Source organism: Podarcis gaigeae, assembly GCF_964106915.1.
Source record: "Podarcis gaigeae genome assembly, chromosome: 2".
NCBI classification, from domain to species: domain Eukaryota; kingdom Metazoa; phylum Chordata; class Lepidosauria; order Squamata; family Lacertidae; genus Podarcis; species Podarcis gaigeae.
Genome location: NC_139679.1, coordinates 106,394,388 through 106,416,866, shown reverse-complemented (window position 1 = coordinate 106,416,866; position 22,479 = coordinate 106,394,388). Strand labels below are relative to the sequence as shown.

General features: G+C 48.5%; 1 protein-coding gene across 1 annotated transcript in view; it reads left to right on the top strand.

Annotated features, from left to right (window-relative positions):
• The window catches only part of LAMB2 (laminin subunit beta 2), a 60,846-nt gene that overhangs the window by 3,959 nt on the left and 34,408 nt on the right, over positions 1-22,479 (top strand). Inside the window, exons 2-9 of the mRNA XM_083722353.1 lie at positions 4,641-4,810; positions 6,342-6,477; positions 10,535-10,608; positions 13,556-13,744; positions 14,669-14,732; positions 17,620-17,822; positions 19,085-19,205; positions 19,769-19,957. Coding sequence (XP_083578479.1) covers positions 4,641-4,810; positions 6,342-6,477; positions 10,535-10,608; positions 13,556-13,744; positions 14,669-14,732; positions 17,620-17,822; positions 19,085-19,205; positions 19,769-19,957 — 1,146 coding nt within the window. The remainder of the gene's footprint in view (positions 1-4,640; positions 4,811-6,341; positions 6,478-10,534; positions 10,609-13,555; positions 13,745-14,668; positions 14,733-17,619; positions 17,823-19,084; positions 19,206-19,768; positions 19,958-22,479) is intronic.

Sequence of the window (22,479 nt, the reverse complement as noted above, 5' to 3'; positions counted from 1 at the left end):
CAATGGGTCCCGTCTGATTGGCTGGTTCTGCTTCCCTCCTGGAGCCTGATTGGGCTGCTACTGCAGGCCAATCACTTGTTGCATTCTAGGATCCTACCAGCCTAATAGGCTGATTAACTTCCTCCTGGGGCCTGATTGGGCTGCTCCTGCAGGCCAACCAGTTGTTTCATTCTAGGATCCTTCCTGCCTATTGTTCTAGGATCCAAGCTTAGTACATAACAATTACCATTTTGTTTCATGGATTCTCCCCCTTCCTATGAATGGTTTCAGTGGGGCTTGCAGTGATTTGCCATCCAATGCAGTGATTTGGTCCACATATCTGCAGCATCACCAATTATCTCGACAGAAGTGGTACTTCTAGTACAGTCCCTCGAGGGTTGGATCACACTGACCTTCCCCTCCCCTCGTATGATTAAAAGCACTTTGGTAACTCTGAAGAACTGGCACTTGCCTGTCTCCCAAACTAAACAAAGGGCTCAGCCACACTTCCATAGCTGCCAGGGTTTCCAGGACAGTGTTTGAGTAGTTTCTACTTTTTGCCCTGGGAAAGCCTGCATTTTACTTGCTGAATCGGAGCAAACAGCAACCGGGTTTTCCGCGGTTATTGCCATTTGCTCCGATTCAACAGTAAAATGTGGATTTTCCTGGGGAAAGTGCCAGGACAAAAAATCAAAACTGTGCTCAGATGCAGACATAGAAATCCCAGACCTGTGCCTAGATAGCATGGAGCAAGTGTTAAGTGTGGATGAGCCTCAAGTGTGACACGAGAGCTGTGCAAATAGGAATAGCTTTCAAAAGATTTAATAGTAGCCATCTGGACTGGGTGGCTTCCATTGGAATAATGGGAGTTGGTAGTGCCCATTTGCCCCACAGGGCAAAATAAAGAGGTACCGGTATGCTTATATGATTTTCACATCAAGAGTGGGCAGCAATGCAAAAAAAGTCGCTGTGCAGTGGTACCTTAGTTCTCAAACTTAATCCGTTCTGGAAGTCTGTTCCAAAACCAAAGTGTTCCAAAACCAAGGCGCGCTTTCCCATAGAAAGTAATGCAAAATGGATTGATCCGTTCCAGACTTTTAAAAACAACCCCTAAAACAGCAATTTAACATGATTTTTACTATCTAACGAGACTATTGATCCGTAAAATAATAGCAATAGTCAATGTACTGAATCACACAATCAATCCATCAGTAGCTGAACTGGGTTCCACACAGTCACAAAAACAAAAACAAAAGAGCCGCAAAAACAAAAACACTAAATAAATAGCAAAAACAGACAGACCTCAGCATAACACTCAAAACGGAAGCGTGGCACTCAAATTGGAAGCGTGGCACTCCAAACTGAGCACATTCGGCTTCCAAAAAAAGTTCGCAAACCAGAACACTTACTTCCGGGTTTGCAGTGTTTGGGTATCTAGTTCCAGTTACAGATAGGTAGCCGTGTTGGTCTGCCATAGTCAAAACAAAAAAAAAATTCCTTCCAGTAGCACCTTAAAGACCAACTAAGTCAGTTCTTGGTATGAGCTTTCGTGTGCATGCACGAAAGAAGAAGTGTGCATGCACACGAAAGCTCATACCAAGAACTGACTTAGTTGGTCTTTAAGGTGCTACTGGAAGGAATTTTTTTTTGTTTTGGGTATCTAGTTGTTTGAGTACCAAGGCATTTGAGAACCAAGGTACCACTGTAATTCAGGATGCTTACAGACTGCTGCTGTTTTCGGGTGGAATTCAATCGCATATCGGCAATTTCAGGTTGCACCATTATGTTTGACTGGGAGGTCTTCTTGTGAAAAAAACCCAATTTCCCCAAAGGCTCAGATTTTTTTGTGATCATGAAAGTGGGTGGGGGGTGCATTGGGAAGTGTGGGACGACACTTGCTTGACATTGCCTGACCTCCCCACGAACAAATCAGAACGACTGCTCAATAAGTAGCTGGTGTCTTTCTAATCTCCCTGCAAACAGATCAAGACGACTGCCCAGTAAACAGGTCATCTGGAAGCAACCTTGGTGTGTTGACTCATAAACCAAAGAACAAAAATAGTATTTTGGTGCCAAAGAAACCCAGATTCTCTGTTCAAAACAAATAATGCTGAGAAGCAACAGTATAACAGAGTTGGTTAAATCTGAACAAATGCTCAAGCTTTGCAGCGGGCTAAAGAGTTCAAGTTGTCCCTTTCCCCTCTCTGAATGTAAAGGTTTGTTTTGGGGTGGAAAAGTAAATAGTGACGGTTGGGGTAAGTGGCGGTGTCTGTGAATGGGTGTGCATGAAGGGGCTTGACTGGAGGCCAAGTGAAATGAGCGAGAGCCCTGGAATGCGCAAGAGTTCGGTGTATTTCCAATCACTGCCTTTATATTGTCAAGAAAAAGAAAATAAGACGGTCAAAGCAGCAGATCAAATGGGAACACCCATAAACTGCTCTTAACAGGAAAACCTTTATTGTCCAAAAAATCACCTCAAATGGAGTAAATCGGATATAGTTTTGCATAAACTGTATCCTCAGGAATCTGGAGGGGGGGGGGGAAATCCAATTCTTAATCAGAGTGCCTTGATGACATCATTTCATTAAATCTGGGCATTATCCAGCCAAATTAAGTGCTTGGGAGCGCTCCTGATTTCAGTGGCAGTGCTGTGGGCTTATTTCTGAGTAGATATGCATAAGGTAAAAGTAAAAGGACCCCTGATCATTAGGTCCAGTCATGGCTGACTCTGGGGTTGCAGCGCTCATCTCGCTTTATTGACCAAGGGAGCCAGCGTACAGCTTCCGGGTCATGTGGCCAGCATGACTAAGCCGCTTCTGGCGAACCAGAGCAGCACACAGAAACGCCGTTTACCTTCCCACCAGAGCAGTGCCTATTTATCTACTTGCACTTTGACGTTCTTTTGAACTGCTAGGTTGGCAGGAGCAGGGACCGAGCAACGGGAGCTCACCCCGTCACGGGGATTCGAACCGCCAACCTTCTGATCAGCAAGTCCTAGGCTCTGTAGTTTAACCCACAGCGCCACCCGCGTCCCTAGATATGCATAAGACTGGGCTGTAAATCTCTCTCCCTGAAATTAGCGGGACTTTAAAAGTGCTCACCAGTGAGTAGACTGTGTCTTTTGATTCCATGCTCGCTTTCAAAGGTATCTCATGATAGCTGAAACCTTGGTTTTTAAAATGGGCGAAAGCAGAGATTGTTGATAATCTACATTATATGTCCTCTCCTTATTGGCGCCATCTTTCTCTCTGTTATGACCTCAGATGTTGAAGTTATATCTTTATAATATTTGGATGTCCTATCATAATCCTCTGGACCGTGGAGTTCCCTTGTCTTGCCTATTTATGGATGCCAAATCTTCCACCACTCAACCTCTGACAGCAGTCTATCTAGTGGGTCTGATTTGCACTTGAACTCCAGTTAATACATAAGTACCATCCCTCTACCATGCCAAGTTGAACGAACTCTTCCAGAGGACTTTTTTTTAATTCAGTATTCATATGGATTTGCTTGCGCAAACTTCACACTAGGGTTGGACTATGCCTGGTCTTTATTGAGCATTCATTTTGATTTGTTTACAATGTGATTATATCACAAGCAACATTCGTCCAGAGGTCGCCAATGTGGTGGTCTGCAGATGTTGCCGGACTCCAACTCCCATCAGCCCCAGCTATCATGATCAGTGGTCGGGGATCATGGGAGTTGTAGTCTAACAAACACCTGTATGTCACCCTGTTGGCTACCGCTGGTTTACGGGCTGTTTGCATGTCTTTCAGTTAATCCTTTAGTCACCCCACACTTTCTGAGACAGTTCCTCTCCACTTTCCAAACCGCAAAAAGTCAGGTTTGTTTATTTCTTTAAAGGGCAAAGCTGTCAACTTTTCCCTTCTCTTATGAGGAATCCCATTCGGAATAAAGGAATTCCCCTTAAAAAAAGGGAAACGTTGACAGCTATGTTAAAGGGGTGGATTTGTTGTATAGTGGTACCTCGGGTTAAGAACCTAATTCGTTCTGGAGGTCCGTTCTTAACATGAAACTGTTCTTAACCTGAGGTACCACTTTAGCTAATGGGGCAATTTCTGTTCTCATCCTGAAGTAAAGTTCTTAACCCGAGGTACTATTTCTCGGTTAGCGGAGTCTGTAAACTGAAGCGTCTGTAACCCGAGGTACCACTGTACTAGGATGTTGGAGCACTTTTACCTATTTAAAGTTTTGGTATGCGCTGGGATCCCCCCCGGCAGTCTGGAATCAGTCAAAAACTCCTCATATCTATTACATTTAACCATTTAAAAGCTTACAGTGGTACCTCGGGTTACAGACGCTTCAGGTTACATATGCTTCAGGTTACATACGCTTCAGGTTACAGACTCCACTAACCCAGAAATAGTACCTTGGGTTAAGAACTTTGCTTCAGGATGAGAACAGAAATCATGCTCTGGCAGCGCAGCGGCATCGGGAGGCCCCATTAGCTAAAGTGGTGCTTCAGGTTAAGAACAGTTTCAGGTTAAGAACGGACCTCCGGAACGAATTAAGTACTTAACCCGAGGTACCACTGTAATTGCATCCGTCACCTGTAAGATGAGCCGAACCTCATGGACCCAGCCACAGCGTCCCTTGTTCTGTACTCTCTGCTCCTCTCTCTGCCTTCCCTGTCTCCACAGTGCTGGGGGGAGCTCTCTGCCAGGAGCCTGAGCCCCCCCATGGCTGTTCTCAAGGCAGCTGCTACCCAAACACAGGAGATCTGCTGGTAGGACGGGCTGACCGCCTCTTCGCCACCTCCACCTGCGGCCTGCGGCGTCCCCAGCCCTACTGCATTGTCAGCCATTTGCAGGTGAGTGTTGCAGAGCGAAGGTCGGTGGGAAAATTATTTCTTTAAAGGACCTCTATTCTGAGCCGGAGAGACCCGATAAGGAAAAAGCAAACACTAGAAAACTGAGCACTGACCAAACTAGCAACTGATGCTTACTTCAGCACTGCTAACAGGACAGCATCCTCTGCTCTACCTGGAAGCAGCAGTCAAAATATTTTTATTTTTTTAAAATTGCCCAGTAGCACCTTAAGGGAAAGGTAAAGGGACCCCTGACCATTAGGTCCAGTTGTGGCCGACTCTGGGGTTGCGGTGCTCATCTCGCTTTATTGGCCGAGGGAGCCAGTGTACAGCTTCCAGGTTATGTGGCCAGCATGACTAAGCTGCTTCTGGCGAACCAGAGCAGCGCACGGAACCGCCATTTACCTTCCCGCTGGAGCGGTACTTATTTATCTGCTTGCACTTTGACGTGCTTTCAAACTGCTAGGTTGGCAGGAGCAGGGACCGAGCAACGGGAGCTCACCCTGTTGCGGGGATTCGAACTGCCGACCTTCTCATTGACGAGTCTTAGGCTCTGTGGTTTAACCCACAGCGCCACCCGCATCCTTAGAAACCAACCAGGTTTGTTCTGGGTATAAGCTTTTGTGTGCATGCTTAAGGAGCGCACACCAGGTTTGCTTCCTGCTACCCTTGGGAGAACTGCAAACACGAAGACCCCAATTCAACCTTGGGTTGGCCACACCTTCTCTCAGCCTAACTCCTTGCAGGAGGCAGGAATAAGGGAGAAACATGCATGCCACTCTGAGTTCCTCACAGAAAAGGCTGGGTGTTTTTTTAACAATAATAATAATAATAATAATAATAATGATAATGATGATAATAATAATAATAATAATAATAATAATAATAATAATAATAATAATAATAGTATTTTATTTATACCCCGCCCTTCCCGGTTCAAAAACCAGGCTCAGGGCGGCCAACAAAAAATTTAAAACACTTTAAAACACTTAATTATAAAAGCAGCATAAAATACAGTATAAAAACATGAATAACAATAAAAATCAAAAATCAATTAGGTAATCCCCAGGGCTAGCTGGCTGAACTGTAAAATAAATAACTAAAAACAAGTAACAAAGTTGGTAGGGCCCAACCCAATTGACTTAAATGACAAGAAAGGGAGTTTTAACTGCACATTAGGAAGAACTTGTTGACAGCGTGAACTGTTTGAGAGGGGAACAAGACTAACTTGGGAACTGCTGGACTCTCCTTTAAGAGGTTTTTGAGCAGAGTGTAGACTGCTCTTGAATCAGGTATACTAAAACAGCAGATCCGGTGGCTGGACTAGATATGACTTTGAAGGTCCCTTCCTGCTCTTTGATTCGATGGAAGTTTGCGTGCGCACACAAACACACAGATCATTGGCACCCTGTATCACTAGCTTCTGAGATTTCACCTAGCTCTGCTCACACATGCACACAGCTTATCCTTGCAACCTGAGGACTGTGATCATATGGCGCATGTGTAGCTCAGCATACGGGTATCTCTCTTGCAGGACGAGAAAAAGTGCTTCGTGTGCGACTCACGCCGGCCCTATCAGGCCTTGTCCAATCCTAACAGCCACCGCATTGAGAACGTGATCACCGCCTTTGCTCTCAACCGCAAGAAGGCCTGGTGGCAGTCGGAGAATGGTAAGGAGTGGGGGGTTTCATCTCTGTGAGGTTGCCACATGATTTGATTTTTGCACAGTGTGTGTTTACTTGTATACGTGTATATATTTCTTGCTTGCTTGTATAGCAGGTTCTTTCAGCTACAGTGGTGCCCCGCAAGACGAATGCCTCGCAAGACGGAAAACCCGCTAGACGAAAGGGTTTTCCGTTTTGGAGGCGCTTCGCAAAACGAATTTCCCTATGGGCTTGCTTCGCAAGACGAAATGTGTTGCGAGTTCCTGCGGTTTTTTTCCCCTTCCCCCCCCTTTTCCTAAGCCGCTAAGCCGCTTATCAGCTGATCCGCTAAAAGCCACCAAACCGCTAATAGCGCTAATCTGCTAAGCTGTCAATGGGCTTGCTTCGCAAGACGAAAAAACCGCTATACGAAGAGCCTCACGGAACGGATTAATTTCGTCTTGCGAGGCACCACTGTACTTTTAAAAAACTTTTCGACTTGATCCAAGAGGGCTAAAAACTTGGGCTTGGTTCCAAAGGTTCTCTTCCACCTCCAGAAAGCATCTTCCTCTGTCGGAAGAAAGCCACCTCTGAGTCCCACAACTTTTCGAAAATGAGACATTTGATTCTTGACTTCATGCACTGAACTCCACCATGTTAGAAACAGAAGTCCACCGTTTTGGCTGTGAGGATGTTTCCTCTCCCTCTTCCTACATTTGCCCGAGGTCCGGCACTGAGGGCCTTCTGGCGGTTCCCTCACTGCGAGAAGCAAAGCTACAGGGAACCAGGCAGAGGGCCTTCTCGGTAGTGGCGCCCGCCCTGTAGAACGCCCTCCCCATCAGATGTCAAAGAGATAAACAACTACCTGACATTCAGAAGACATCTGAAGGCAGCCCTGTTCAGGGAAGTTTTTAATGGGTGACATTTTAATGTATCTTTAATCTTTGTTGGAAGCCGCCCAGAGTGGCTGGGGAAACCCGGCCAGATGGGCGGGGTACAAATAATTTATTATTATTATTATTATTATTATTATTATTATTATTATTATTAGCACCATTTATCATCAAGTCTGTACACCCCACCCTATATGGTACATGCCAGGGACATTAAATTCCATGTTACATCAGGCAATCCTTCTTTGGAGGGAAGTTTGTGCATTTGTGTGTGTGTGTGTCCTTTCCTGCTCTCGGGGTTGTGTGTTGCCCTGTGACAAGCCCTGTCGCCTCACAGCTGGGTGAACTTGCTGTGCCCCGGTTACGTGAGCCTGCAGAGAGTGCTCTTTGTCTGGGACATGGCACGGCTGAGAGAGTGTCCCCAGAGCCCTGTTCCTTTCCTTTCTCTCCTACGCAGAGGAAATGCTGAATCATACCCAACAGAGTCCCTTCTTTCCTGGACCTGGGCCAGGCGGGGGCGGGAGACAACAGAGGAGGGGCCTGCTACTTGCAGGAACACAGTGCTGCTGCCAGTTGTGGGAGCCTTGGCTCTATCTAGCAGCCCGACTGTTTCCGTCCTGGGTCATCAGCATGGTACTTACACTGCTATGGACCCCCTCCCCAAAATCTGGTACCACCTGCACAAGAATTTTATGCATTAATCTAGAACAGTCTTCAGCAACCTGCTGCTCTCCAGACGTCATTGGACTGTAACCACCAGCAGCCCCAAACCAGTGATATATACTTTTTGGCGTGAAGTTGTCATCCATATCTGTTTCGCATTGGCAAAATCCTTGATATTTGCAGATATTAAGTATAGGCACTGATCCACACTTCCACTTGCCCCAGGTCTGGAAAGCATGATTTGCCTTTATCCCCGCCGCTCTTTAGTGCTAAATTGGAACAAATGGCAATCCACAAAAAAAACCTGATTGCTGTTTGTCCTGATTCAGCACTAAACTGTGGGTTTTCCCAGGGGGAATTGGCAGGCTGAATGGAGGTTTGTGTGAGCCCATAGTCTTTTAGTGTAAGTCTCTGAGCTTGCAGTGGGCTTGCAAATTCTGTTGCCCTACTGTGAATCTTCACGCTGCAGAAATATTATTTAAAAGTGCATTAACTGTATCACTGTTAGTACAAGGATTCACAGCAGGACAGCAGAAGTGGATTTTGAGATCCCTTTGCGAGCAATCCTGTTATGTAGTGAAGTTTCACCCTGGGCCAGCAGGGGGATACTGTATATAGTTTTCACTCAGGTCTGTAGATAGTTTTCACTCAGGTCCGCGTCAGTTATTTTAGGCGGGAAACTCTGGGCTGTTGTTGCTACAATGTTGACAGCCGGCTGCCTATAAAAGCAGGCCGGCTGAGCTGTTTGCAGTCAGTTCTATTCCAGCTTACAAAATAAAGAGCTACTTGGAGAAATCGCTGTGCCGTCTGTTATGTCAACCCACAACTTAACAAATCCATTCGTGCCTGGAAGGATAAATAACCACCATCTATTATGGGACTGTCTGAGGACCTCACTGCCCTTGTTACATTTGAACACACTTCATATAGACATCAATTTCTTATGGAAACCTATTTGGAGATTATATTATATCAGTGTTTATGTTTAGCTTAAGATGGTTATTTCACCCTCAGTGTGAGCTCATGGTAGTACTGTTATTATTAATAATAACAGTAATATCCATATATTACCTTTTCTTTGTTTTATGTATCGTAAATATTTCCCCCCCTTTGTTAGATTTGCAAATCAATCAATAAAATCAATCAATCTTGAGAAGGCTGCAGAGGGGGCCTGGGAGAGGGGAGGTGGTCTGGGGAGAGGCCTGGAAGGCCACATTTTGGCCCTGGGCCTGAGGTTCCCTACCCCTGCTCTGTATCATTGTGGGCAATTAAAACAGAGGTTCCCAGAGCTGAGTCCTATTGGATTGGCGAGGCCTGAAGCTGCTGCGTACATACACAAGGCCTAACAGGGTGTTGGCTGGACTTGTTGGGTTTCCCCCGTTTTCCTACATGAGCCAGACTTGCTCCCCAGAAAGGCACCCAACACATTCTGCGTAGCAAGATCAGTAGCGGTGAGTTAACGGATCTTCCCGCTGAGAAACAAGCCCCTGAGAAGCGTCTGAGAAACTCCTGAGCACAGTTTGAAAACTGGTTCCTCGTGGAATGGAGTTTTGCTGGGGCCTCTCTAGCACCTACCCCTCTGTGTCTGTCTCTCCATTTTATTTTATTTTTACAAATTTTATTAATTTTTCCAATTATTTTTAACAATATCACATGTAATTAACTAAAAGAAAAAGAGAAAAAGGCAGATACAATATTCCCTTCTACCCTTAGACCTCCCTCCACCCTTCCATGGTTTCCATATTTAACATTTCTTGCAGCATATTTTATCTCATTATACACGATAAAGCTATTTTTAGCCATCTCACCCCTTGCTTTTTCCTGTAAGACCAATTGCAGTCGTTAACAGGTTTATCACACCTATCAGGCAATCACCCATTCTCACCACCCTTCTGAGTAATACCCCTCCCCACCCTCTCACTAGATTTAAGGGTCTGGTGACTTCTGTTTCAGTGTTTCTGAAGACGTGTGCATGCACATAAAAGCTCATGCCAAGAACAAACTTAGTTGGTCTCTAAGGTGCTACTGGAAGGAATTTTTTTATTTTGCATATTTTATATCCTCCATTCCACTTAACGTCCATATCCTAAGTCTCTGTTATCTTAAAAAGGTAAAGGTAAAGGGACCCCTGACTATTAGGTCCAGTCGTGGCCGACTCTGGGGTTGCGGCACTCATCTCACTTTATTGGCCGAGGGAGCTGGCGTTCAGCTTCCAGTTCATGTGTCCAGCATGACTAAGCCGCTTCTGGCAAACCAGAGCAGCACACCGAAACACCGTATACCTTCCCGCCGGAGCGGTACCTATTTATCCACTTGCACTTTGATGTGCTTTCGAACTGCTAGGTTGGCAGGAGCAGGGACCGAGCAACGGAAGCTCACCCTGTCGTGGGGATTCGAACCCCTTCTGATCGGCAAGTCCTAAGCTCTGTGGTTTAACCCACAGCGCCACCCGCATCCCTATCTCAGTTATCTTACAAGTGTCATTTAAGTCCTCAGCTATTTACAGGGGTCTGTTTCTGTCTCTCCAGGTGTGGAGCAGGTGAGCATCCGCCTGGACCTAGAGGCCGAGTTCCACTTCACTCACCTCATCATGACTTTCAAGGTATGTCCCAGCTGGGAACAGGTGGGCTTCTTCTCCAGTGGAGGGATCCACGCTTCCTCAAGGACATCAGAAGAACCTTGTTGGGTTGGACCAAAGGACTGTCAAGTCCAGCATTGTGTTCTCGCGGGGATGCCGATGACAAGCCCGCAAGCGGGACATGAGAGCAGTAACACCCTCTTGCCCATGATCCTCAGCAACCGTAATAGTGCCTCTGATCATGCAGCCATCATAACAGGTCAGAATCCTGAACATTAGCCACCATCCCCCACGAAGCACGAGATCCTCGGGATGCACAAGTGACTGTCTGTTTGCGTGTCAAGACCCTGCAGCCACCCCCTTGTTGGGAAGCACATGGATATTGGGTTTATGTTATTGGGCAAATTTGGCCACTACTTTATTGAATTATAGGGACACGGGTGGTGCTGTGGTGCTGTGGGTGGTACTGTGGGTGGTGCTGTGACTTGCCAATCAGAAGGTTGGCAGTTCGAATCCCCGTGGCGGGGTGAGCTCCCGTTGCTCGGTCCCTGCTCCTGCCAACCTAGTAGTTTGAAACCATGCCAAAGTGCAAGTAGATAAATAGGTACTGCTTCGGCGGGAAGGTAAATGGCGTTTCCGTGTGCTGCTCTGGTTCGCCAGAAGCGGCTTAGTCATGCTGGCCACATGACCCGGAAACTGTACGCCGGCTCCCTCGGCCAATAAAGTGAGATGAGCGCTGCAACCCCAGAGTCGGTCACGACTGGATCTAATGGTCAGGGGTCCTTTACCCTTTACCTTACCTTATTGAATTACAGAATGTGAGCGGTATTGGCTTAGGCATTGATTGGACCTGACCGTATCTGACTCCTGCCCGATGCGCAGGAAGTCCGGTAAGGGTAAACCACCGGATGGAGGAGCCCTGTCGATGCATACCAACTCGAGCTTCCCCTGGTGTTCCCGTTGGGGTCGTGTCATGGCCCTAGCCCCCGACCCGGGCTTCGGACAAGATCAACACCCCTGGATTCCTTTAACGGAATACCCTTAAGCTTGGAGGGGCAGGTGATGGCCACACCTCACCTCCCCCATCACAAGGTCAAACAATGCCTAACCGCAACCCTAACAAAGTTGTGACGATTTCTACGAGGTAGGCAAAAACCAAATGGCCAGTGGCAATTTGCCAAGTGGAAAAATTCCTACCAGGCCCCTCAATGGCGACCAGCCGCGGTCCGTAGCAAGGCCAGTGCCTAAAACCTGCAAAATAGGGAGGGAGGGCGGGTGATTGAGGAAGCGAGCCAAAGAGGAAGCCCTCCGGCTCGCGCCTCTGTTTAAAATGGACCCGGCCACGCCCCCCGGCCAGCGGATTGGCTGGCCGGGCTCTGACGTGGCCGGGATCCCCCGGGCAACGGGGGACAAAGTCCCCCGCCCCCGGTGGGGAGTGGGTAGCCACGTGGTCCACCGCAACTCCTCTCCACTGGGAAGTGGAGCGGATTTCTGGGAAGTGGAAGTGGATGGCATCGTAGGATGACTCACCCAATCTCTGTCTGGCTGAGTCTCTACAGCACATGGAGCTGGAGAGGGGGTTGCGTCGGTGCAAACGCCCTAGCAGGAGCACTGGATTGTGTTTGCACCGCACCAACCTTGCCGCCGCCCCATCCCTCCTGGTCTGCTGCAGCAACTTAGCCAGGCGGAGGTCAGGTGAGCGGCAAAGCCCCCACCATGCTGCTGGGTTTGAAGGCAGAAGGTCTCATGTTCAAGTCCTGGCCCCTTCAGGCGAAAGGATCAGGTAGAAGGAGATGGAAAAGGTCCTCTGCCTGAGACCTGTAAGAGCTAGCAGTAGTCAGCGTGAGCATCATTGGGTTAGGTGGATCGCTGCTCTGACGCTCTATATTTCAATGTTCACATCAGAGAACATCTGCTGCCCTTCTTAGGTCCAGGCCAGAGATGACATTAGTCATGTGGTTTGTCCTTGCACGGGCAATTAAAAAGAAACGTATGCACATAGCCAACGTCAGGGTGTGTCTTGCTGGGTCCGTTTGCAGCTGTGGTGTGGGAAGAAGGGTCTTTAACCTTTCCCCCTTGCCACAGTCCCAGTTGGAATTCCAGCCCCACCAGCTCCCCATGCCTGCTTGTTTGCAATGGAAAGAGAAGCTGCGGAAGAATGGGGGTGGATTTTTATGTTCGATTATTTCCCGACGCCCCCAAACTGGGGGAGAAAATCAGAGGACATTGTTGGGAAACTTTTTTCCCCCTGTGGAAATGAGCTGTGCTTAAATTAAACGAGGGGATGATTAAACCGGCATTTCCAAGAATACGCTCGTAAACGCTTTGCTGCGCAACAAGTGACTTGCAGGGCGTCTCTCTCTTTTAATTTTGACTTTGCACGCAGCTGTGACTTGTTTTTGCGCACGATTATTGCTCTCATTTGTCCTCGCTTCCAAGATACAGGGTGGTAGCCAACCACTGCATCCTGTTGGCATGAGGATGACAGCTTGTGCAATGGGTTCCCCGCTCCTGCCTGCGCCCTCCCCAAATCTGCACCAGGTGGTTGGGGACCCTTACCTATGCTGTTGGAATCCACCCAATCCCATGGACGGATTCCTTGGATTTTTTTCAGCAGAGACGGGATGGCCATCTGTCATCGATGCTTTAGCTGAGATCCCTGCATTGCATTGCAGGGGGTTGGACTAGATGACTCTGGGGTCCCTTACAACGATTCTATGAGCCCCAGCCAGCAAGGTCGTTGGTCAGAGATGATGGGAGATGTAGTCCAACCAATAGCATTTGGAGGGCCACAGAGTTCCCAGCCTTGGTCTAGGGCCCATATGCGCTCGTCCCTTGGCAACTGGTGCATCAAGTGATGACGTCCACGTACGAACAGGTTGCGTCATAGCTCTATCCTATTCCACCCCGACTTACTAGGTGATAGTTCTGGACGCATGCAAGGATTCCCATTTTCCTCTACCCCTTGCAGACTTTCCGGCCGGCAGCCATGTTGGTGGAGCGTTCGGCAGATTTTGGCCGCACCTGGCAGGTGTACCGCTACTTTGCCTACGACTGCGCCGCCTCCTTCCCGTCCGCCTCCCGGGGACCCTTGCGGCGTGTGGACGATGTTGTCTGTGAGTCACGCTACTCGGACATTGAGCCCTCTACTGAGGGGGAGGTGAGTGAAAAAAGCAGGGCGTCCGGAGCAGTAGGATTACCTGTGGGGGTGTCAGGGATGGGCTAGATGATGAGGAGTGGGGGGAAGTAGCAGTCCGGGAACCCCCAAGTTGAAGCACTAGAAGAGGAAGGCTCAGGGCCCAGGAATTGGTGGTGGGACACTGAGGAGAGGTTGTTGTTGTTATTATTATTATTATTATTATTATTATTATTATTATTAATAATAATAATAATAATAATACCCCACCCATCTGGCTGGGTTTCCCCAGCCACTCTGGGCGGCTTCCAACAAAATATTAAAATGCAATAGTCCATCAAACATTAAACGCTTCCCTAAACAGAGAGGAATGGTTGGATGCTAAAGAAGCAACAGGCTTTAGTGAGCAATGAGAGCCTGTGACAGGGAACAGCTCAGACATAGAGGCTGAAGCAGAGGAGGGAGGGCAAGTCGCTGGTGGAGAATTCCAGGAATCTGCGTCTCCTACTGCAACTAGCTCCCCTCTCCTTGACTCCAAGGACACCCAGGGCAATGTGTAGGGCAGAACAGAGATTACAGGTGCCCTGTAGTTTGAGGCTGCTTGGGCAACATCCAGCAGAGAAGGAGACCGCCAGTCCTGGAAGCTGCTCTATAGGGGCAAAACCTGTCGGGATGTGTTGCTGAGCAGTAGGCTGTTTTCTTGAATAAAAAAGTAAACTACATTGCCAAACTTTGCATCTTGTGTGCTGACCTGCACCTGACCCAGCTCTGACAGGAGATGTTGGGGGGTTGGGGTAGAGAGATGGGTTCAGCACCAAACACACCATATACGTTAGGTCTCTGCAGACTGCTTCCTCCTTGTAGAGGCCCAGGCCAAGGGCTGCAGGATTATGCTCTTGTAAACTGACTGTTGCCCCTTGACCCTCTGCTCTTTCTTCCTTGCTCCAGGTAATCTACAGAGTGCTGGATCCAGCTATCCACATCCGTGACCCGTACAGCCCCAAAATCCAGAGTGAGTCTCTCTCTCTCTCTCTCTCTCTCTCTCTCTCTCTCCCTCTCTGTCTCTGGGAGAGGTGGTCCTTAGTGAGTCTCTCTGCGGGAGGGAGCCAGAGGAGGGAGGACCTGGCTTAGGGCAGGGAGAGGCTGGGCGTACTGTGTATTTGCCCCCCGCCCCCCAAGAGGAGTTGGATTCCCAGTGGACAAACAAGATTCTGACCTCCGAATGAGAGTAGAATCTTGGAACGTTTCTGCTTCACCAAATATTTCCATCTTAATATAACTATAAATAAATGTGCGCGCGCGCGCTCTCTCTCTCTCTATATATATATATATTACGTAGGCAGAACCCAGGCCCCGAAATTGCAGCAGTAATGTGTCACAACATTGCTTGTGCAAACCAAGCAAGAAACTTGCACACCCATGTTTATTAGGCCATGCGATCGACTGTCGTAAAAGTGGCACTACATGCACACCCTGGGCTATTGGGCCCATTCCAGGAGCTGCATCCTTCCTCCCCTGCCACGAACGTACCTTCTGGTTTGGAGGTCTTCCTACCACTTGAGATGCGGTGGGTGTAGGGCAGGTGCCGTGGAGAAGGCCTTTTCGGTTGTGGCCCCCGGGATTTGGAACTACTTCCTGGGCGAAGTATGCGTGGCCCCATCACTGTTTCCAGACAGGCGGCGGAAACGCTTTTGTCGAGATGGATATTTTCTCATTTCAGTGAGAACTTTTCTGCCTTTTTATGGAGTTGTGGTGCCGTTCTGTCGTTCTGCCCTTCTTTTGTACTGTGCAAAAGGTTGCGAGCCACCTTATGCATCTTAGCAGACGGGCGAGGTAGAAATGAATGGATGAGTCTAGTGGGCTCGTTTGGGAAACGGCAGCTTATTAGTGAATTGTGGTTTTAAATACGAGCGATCACACAATAAGGAATTCTTCTTATACATTTATATCTCTCATGGTTCCCAGTGTGGCTCCCGGGCCGGGTCTCTAGTCCATGTAGAAACATAGGTCGCTGCCCTATACTCATCCAGATGGCTGGTCCTTCTAGTTCAGTATTGTCTATGTATTCAGTGGTCTGTGTTTGCCTGAGCTGGAGTCTGGACTAAGGATTCTGAGCTCCTGTGTTCTGATTCGATACATGATTTCCAGTCACAGAACATTTCAGGATTTGGGCCTCTGCCATTGGCCCTCAAACGCTGAGTCATGATTCGCAGCTTGGAAGTTTAGGCAGCCAATCACATTGGGAGTGGGAGTGGCCCAGGCCTTCAGAAACGTATATAAGCAGTTGCTTTGTCCCTGTTGTTCAGTTCTGTACTTCAGTAAAGGTTTTTGCTGTTATCACTGCGCCTTGCCTTGTGGGAACCCACTTACACTTCAGTCTACACTGATTGGCAGTGGCTCTTCAGGGTTTCATGCAGGAATCTTTCCCAACCTTACCTGGAGATGCTGAGGATTGAACCTGGGTATGGCCCAGTGTGGTGTAGTGGCTAAGAGCAGTGGACTCGTAATCTGGTGAACCGGGTTTGATTTCCCGCTCCTCCACATGCAGCTGCTGGGTGACCTTGGGCCAGTCACACTTCTTTGAAGTCTCTCAGCCTCACTCACCTCACTGAGTGTTTATTGTGGGGGAGGAAGGGAAAGGAGATTGTGAGCCACTTTGAGACTCCTTAGGGTAGTGATAAAGCGGGATATCAAATCCAAACTCCTTCCTGTGCTTAAGTTTAGCAAGGCTGTGTCTCCCGGACCGTCTGACCATACGTTGGGAATTAAGCAGAATGTCCCTTCTGAAAAGGTATTTTGTTCTTTTCACCAGATCCAAATGGCTGAGTAAATCTTTTCTCATCACAAATAACGGATCCTCATCTTTGAGACTTTTTTTTTTTGCCTGGGGCACATTAGGAGAGATAGCAAACAATTATGAACGTGGCAAGACATTGATTTCACAGAAGAAAAACCAGCAAAGCTCAGAATGTTTCCCTCCCTGCCCCCAAACAAAGCAAAACACCTGCATCCCTCCTACACAATTGAAACGCAAGGCAACGACAGGCCGACAACTCCTGAACCAAATCAACAAACGCAGAAGAAGGAAAAACCCTGACTTAAATATATATACAGTGGTACCTCAGGTTAAGTACTTAATTCGTTCCGGAGTTCCGTTCTTAACCTGAAACTGTTCTTAACCTGAGGTACCACTTTAGCTAAAGGGGCCTCCCGCTGCCACTGCACAATTTCTGTTCTCATCCTGAAGCAAAGTTCTTACCCCGAGGTACTATTTCTGCGTTAGTGGAGTCTGTAACCTGAAGCGTATGTAACCTGAAGCTTATGTAACCCAAGGTACCACTGTATACTAAAATTTAGGAGGGGGAGAGGGTGTTGGTGGACACTAAAGGGGTGTTTGGGGGTATCACAGAGATGCCACACAATGGGGACCACAAATCCAGACAGACATACCCAACCAAGATTCCCAGTTCCTAAGAATGAGAAACATATACACAAATAGCTAGCTAGCAAACAGCTCCCTGGGATCCTAGAGTGGATGGCAGCTGGCCCTGCCTTTTAGTTCTATTTGGGGGCTGGTTAAATTTGGGCCTAGACAGATTTCTGCTTTGGCTGGTGCTCGATTTAGCTGTGGTCCCTCTCTGTCTGTCGCTCTTTCTCTTTTTCTCTCTCTCTCTGTGCGGCTGGGAATCTGTTCCCTCTCCCCTCGTCGTGGGGCGCATACTTCTGACTGGTCCTGGCGGATAGCTTGCGTGGGGCCTGACAACTCTGATATTTATAGCCCACCAAGTAGCCCAATTTTCGAACCCACAGCCCCAGCTGGGAAAGCTGTTTCCCAGTGGGGATGCTTCTCTCCCTGTCCGCCTTCTCACCCACTCCAACCTCTCTGCCCCCCCCCCCAGATCTCCTGAAGGTCACCAACTTGCGGGTGAACTTGACCAAACTCCACACGCTGGGAGATGACCTGCTGGATTCGCGGCGGGAGATTAAGGAGAAGTACTACTATGCCGTGTACGAGATGGTGCTGCGTGGAAACTGCTTCTGCTATGGACATGCCTCAGAGTGCGCCCCCCTCGCCCGTAGCCCTGCTGACGTGGAGGGCATGGTAAGGCGCTAGGAACGCTCATAGGCACACACCGCACTTGATTAGGCGTGCCGGCTCCCCCCACAACTTATTTGTTGGGTTTATTTGGTTTATATATCGGCCTCCATCAAAAGATCTCAGGGCGGTTCAGAAGATAAAAATACCAAGATACAGTGGTACCTCGGGTTAAGAACTTAATTCGTTCCGGAGGTCCGTTCTTAACCTGAAACTGTTCTTAACCTGAAGCACCACTTTAGCTAATGGGGCCTCCCGCTGCTGCCACACAATTTCTGTTCTCATCCTGAAGCAAAGTTCTTAACCTGAGGTACTATTTCTGGGTTAGCGGAGTCTGTAACCTGAAGCGTCTGTAACCTGAGGTACCACTGTAAAAGCACAAATAATTGAAACAGAATTAAACAAAACAATAATCCCCTTCCCACAAACACATTTAAAAAGCTGTGGGATATTAATCATCCAAAGGCCTGGCTGAAGAGGAATGTTTTCGCCTAAAGATATGTAACAAAGGCACCAAGCGAGTCTCCCTGGGGAGAACATTCCAGAAGCAAGGGAGCAACCACAGAAAAGGCCCACTCATCTCTTCAATTTTCTAAGGCTGCGAAGAGATGGTGCCAGGCTTACCTCAGTGGCAAGGGAGTTCTGCATTCTTGGGGCCGTCACTGACTAGGCCCTCTCATGAGCAGCTGCCACCCGAATTTCCGAGAGAGGCAATGCCATCGGGAGGGCCTTCTCCGCTGATCTTAATTCCCAGGCTGGTCTGTAGAGAAGGGTGGTGCCATGGTCTAAACCACTGAGCCTCTTGGGCTTCCCGATCCTGGATGATGGGACTTGGAGTCCAACAAGGGTACCAGGTTAAGGAAGCCTGCTTTAGCATTTCTCCTTTTACTAGCTAAAGGCAGAGGTGAGGAACTGTGCAGAGCTCTGGGGTTTTAGCCTCTGACCGCTGGGATATATTCATAATTTCCCCCAGCCATGTGAAAAAGCACATGCATTTTCAATTTTATCTTAAGGACTAGAATCATAACCCAACTACTTATTGGGGCACCAACTTAGTTCAAAATATACATAGCCAACGTGGCCTTTGTCCCCTATGTGGGGTGCAAGCATAACTTCTGGGAATGCATACCTGGGAATGCCACGGCATGCCCATGATGATGTAGGGTAGGAAGGTTGTGTGCAGTCTGAATGCAGGAAGGCAAGCAAAGACCCGCCCTCTTCCATTCACCGTGGGCGTGGCCTGGGTCTCCCCATTTCTCCGCCCGCAGGTGCATGGCCGCTGCGTCTGCAAGCACAACACCAACGGGCTGAACTGTGAGCAGTGCGACAACTTCTACCACGAGCTGCCCTGGCGTCCGGCTGAGGGGCGGCGCACCAACGCATGCAAGAGTGAGTATCTGATTATATACCACTCACGATCCAAAGATCACAGGGCAGTTTACAATATGAGAACACAAAAATACACAACACAGTAACAAACAAAATAATACTGACCCCCAGTTTAAAAGGCCATAATTGTTTGACTTAGCCAAAGGCCTGGGAGAAGATGCATGTTTTTGCCAGGTGCCTAAAGATCTATGTAACAAAGGTGCCAGGCAAGCCTCCCTGGGGAGAGCATTCCACAGGCAGGGAGCCACCACAGAAAAGGCCTGGTCATCTCTTCAGTTTTGAAAGGCTGCAAAGAGATGGCGCTAGGCTTACATCCGTGGCAAGAGAGTTCTGCATTCTCGGGGCCATCACCGAGAAGGCCCTTTCATGAGCCACTGCCCCATGAATTTCCAACAGCGGTGAAGCCATGAGGAGGGTCTTCTCCACTGATCTTAATTCCCAGGCCGGTCCGTAGGGAGGGAGATGCTGTTTCAGATACCTGGGGCTGAGGTTATTTAGGGATTCACATGGATTTGGGGCTTGGTGAGGTCAGGGCTTTGGATGTGATTGCCGCCTCTCGACAGAGTGCAACTGCAACGAGCACTCCCACAAGTGCCACTTCGACATGGCCGTGTACCTGGCCACGGGCAACAGCAGCGGCGGGGTCTGCGATGACTGCCAGCACAACACCATGGGCCGCCACTGCCAGCTCTGCAAGCCCTTCTACTACAAGGACCCCACCAAAGACATCCGGGACCCCAGCGTGTGCCGCGGTGAGAGCCTGCCAACTGTATTGGGGTGGGTGGCTGGGTGGAAACGGGGCTGGGGTCTGCATGTTTGCAGGGACGAAGAACCTTTCTTGTGGAAAGACTTTCAGCACTAGGAAAGTAACTGTGTATGCTTCATAGGGTGCAGGTTTCTGGATCGGCTGATGGCTGTCCTGACTCCCCATTCCTGCAGAACAGGAACTTGAAGGAAGAGCCTTCCTGAGGGCTGTAAATGTTTAGGTTGCTGCGATGGATAAAAAATTCAGTGTATTGTATAAGCCAAAGTCCTTCACAATGAATAACAGAGGGCCTAAGCATGGTATTCCTTTAAAACAGGGGAAGGCAACCTGAGGCCCGGGGGCCAATCGCCTTCTCAATCCAGCCCGCAGATGGTCCGGGAATCAGCATGTTTTTACATGAGTAGAATGTGTCCTTTTATTTAAAATGCATCTCTGGGTTCTTTGTGCGGCCTGCCCGGTGTTTTTACATGAGTAGTCCTTTTATTTAAAATGCATCTCTCAGTTATTTGTGGGGCATAGGAATTCGTTCATTCCCCCACCCCAAATATAGTCCGGCCCACCACATGGTCTGAGGGATGGTGGACCGGCCCACAGCTGAAAAAGGTTGCTGACCCCTGCTCTAAAATCAGACAGCGTAAGGCTATAGAGATTACAGTATAAAAATTTTAAATTACAATGCTGGAGCGAAGCCGTCAGAATGAATTTGGCTGCCAGAGATGCAATTTGTTGGAATTTATCAGCTAAGAGTTCAGCTCTCACTTCCTGGGGGGGATATACAAATTGCTAGCTTAAGACGCAACAGGCAATATGCATAATCAATCTGAGGCAGGGGGTTTAACCCTCAAAGCTTTAGATATTGACCTGAGACCGACAACCCTTACTTTTTACCACATACAGTGGTACCTCGGGTTACATACTCTTCAGGTTACAGACTCGGCTAACCCAGAAATAGTACCTCGGGTTAAGAACTTTGCTTCAGGATGAGAACAGAAATCGTGCGGTGGCAGCAGGAGGCCCCATTAACTAAAGTGGTGCTTCAGGTTAAGAACAGTTTCACCTCTGGAACGAATTAAGTACTTAACGCGAGGTACCACTGTATATAGGAATGGGGTGGGCTCAGCTTAGTGCAGGAAGTGTTTCTGCTCCTTAGCAAGCAATCTTGCTTGCTAGGTGGAATCGCTCAGTAGGTGGGATCACCTGTCCTCTCCTCCTTTGGCACCTCCTGAATCTCGGTGATGGACGTATTCATGCCTCTTCTTGCTTACCTTGGAAAGAGAGGCTTCTGCGTCGCAACCCCTGACTTCCGTGTGGCTGCACTGTAGCCTGCTGTCTTAAGGACAGGAGTCCCATCCTTTGCCTTGTGCATCACTGGCATGTGGCTCTTGGGAGGCAGCCCACTAAGGAATGTGGCTCTTGGGTTGATAAAGGTTCCTCACTCCCTGTGTTCATCTCCTTGCCTGGCGCATTTGAGCCAGACCCCTTAACTCAGGGGTCAGCAAACTTTCAGCAGGGGGCCGGTCCACTGTCCTTTGGACCATGTGGTGGGCCTGACTATACTTTGGGGGGGGGGGATGAACAAATTCCTATGCCCCACAAATAACCCAGAGATGCATTTTAAATAAAAGGACACATTCTACTCATGTAAAAACACGCTGATTCCCTGACCATCCACAGACCGGATTTATAAGGCGATTGGGCCGGATCCGGCCCCTGGGCCTTAGTTTGCCAACCCATGCCTTGACTCTACTTAACTGCTTAGCTTTGCCCTCTGCTTAGTTCCCACAGCTTGCAAAGAATATTGGCATGTGGGTTTTGCTAGCAGAGCCTTTTTTTAAAAGGCCTGTGCCTGGCCTTGGCACGTTCCCTCGAAAGCTCAAGGCCCCACTGTTTGGCATCGGTGCGGAGCGTGAGAATCTGCAAAGGTGGCAAGCCTGGAGTCCGGTTTCGGAAGCTAACGTGGAGTTGCCAAAGCCGAAATCTTCTATTTTGCATCACCAGGACCCCTTTCTTCCTGCACCTGCGGGTTGGGAGCTTCCAAACAAAGTGCTCTTTCTTTGCTGCCGAGTTAGCAGAGGCTGTCTTTGCGCAGACATTGCCATGTGGTTGCAGCAGAGCTTGCTGAGATTTAATTCGAGCAAGGTTTCTGGGCAGGCTTGGGTACTAGAACCCCTCTCTTTAAGAGCGGAAATGATTTCAAATAATAATAATAATAATAATAATAATAATAATATAATTTATTATTTATACCCCGCCCATCTGGCTGAGTTTCCCCAGCCACTCTGGGCGGCTCCCAATCAAGTGTTAAAAACAGTACAGCGTTAAATATTAAAAACTTCCCTGAACAGGGCTGCCTTCAGATGTCTTTTAAAGATAGGATAGCTGCTTATTTCCTTCACGTCTGAAGGGAGGGTGTTCCACAGGGTGGGCGCCACTAGTGAGAAGGCCCTTTGTCTGGTTCCCTGTAACCTCACTTCTCGCAATGAGGGAACCGCCAGAAGGCCCTCGGTG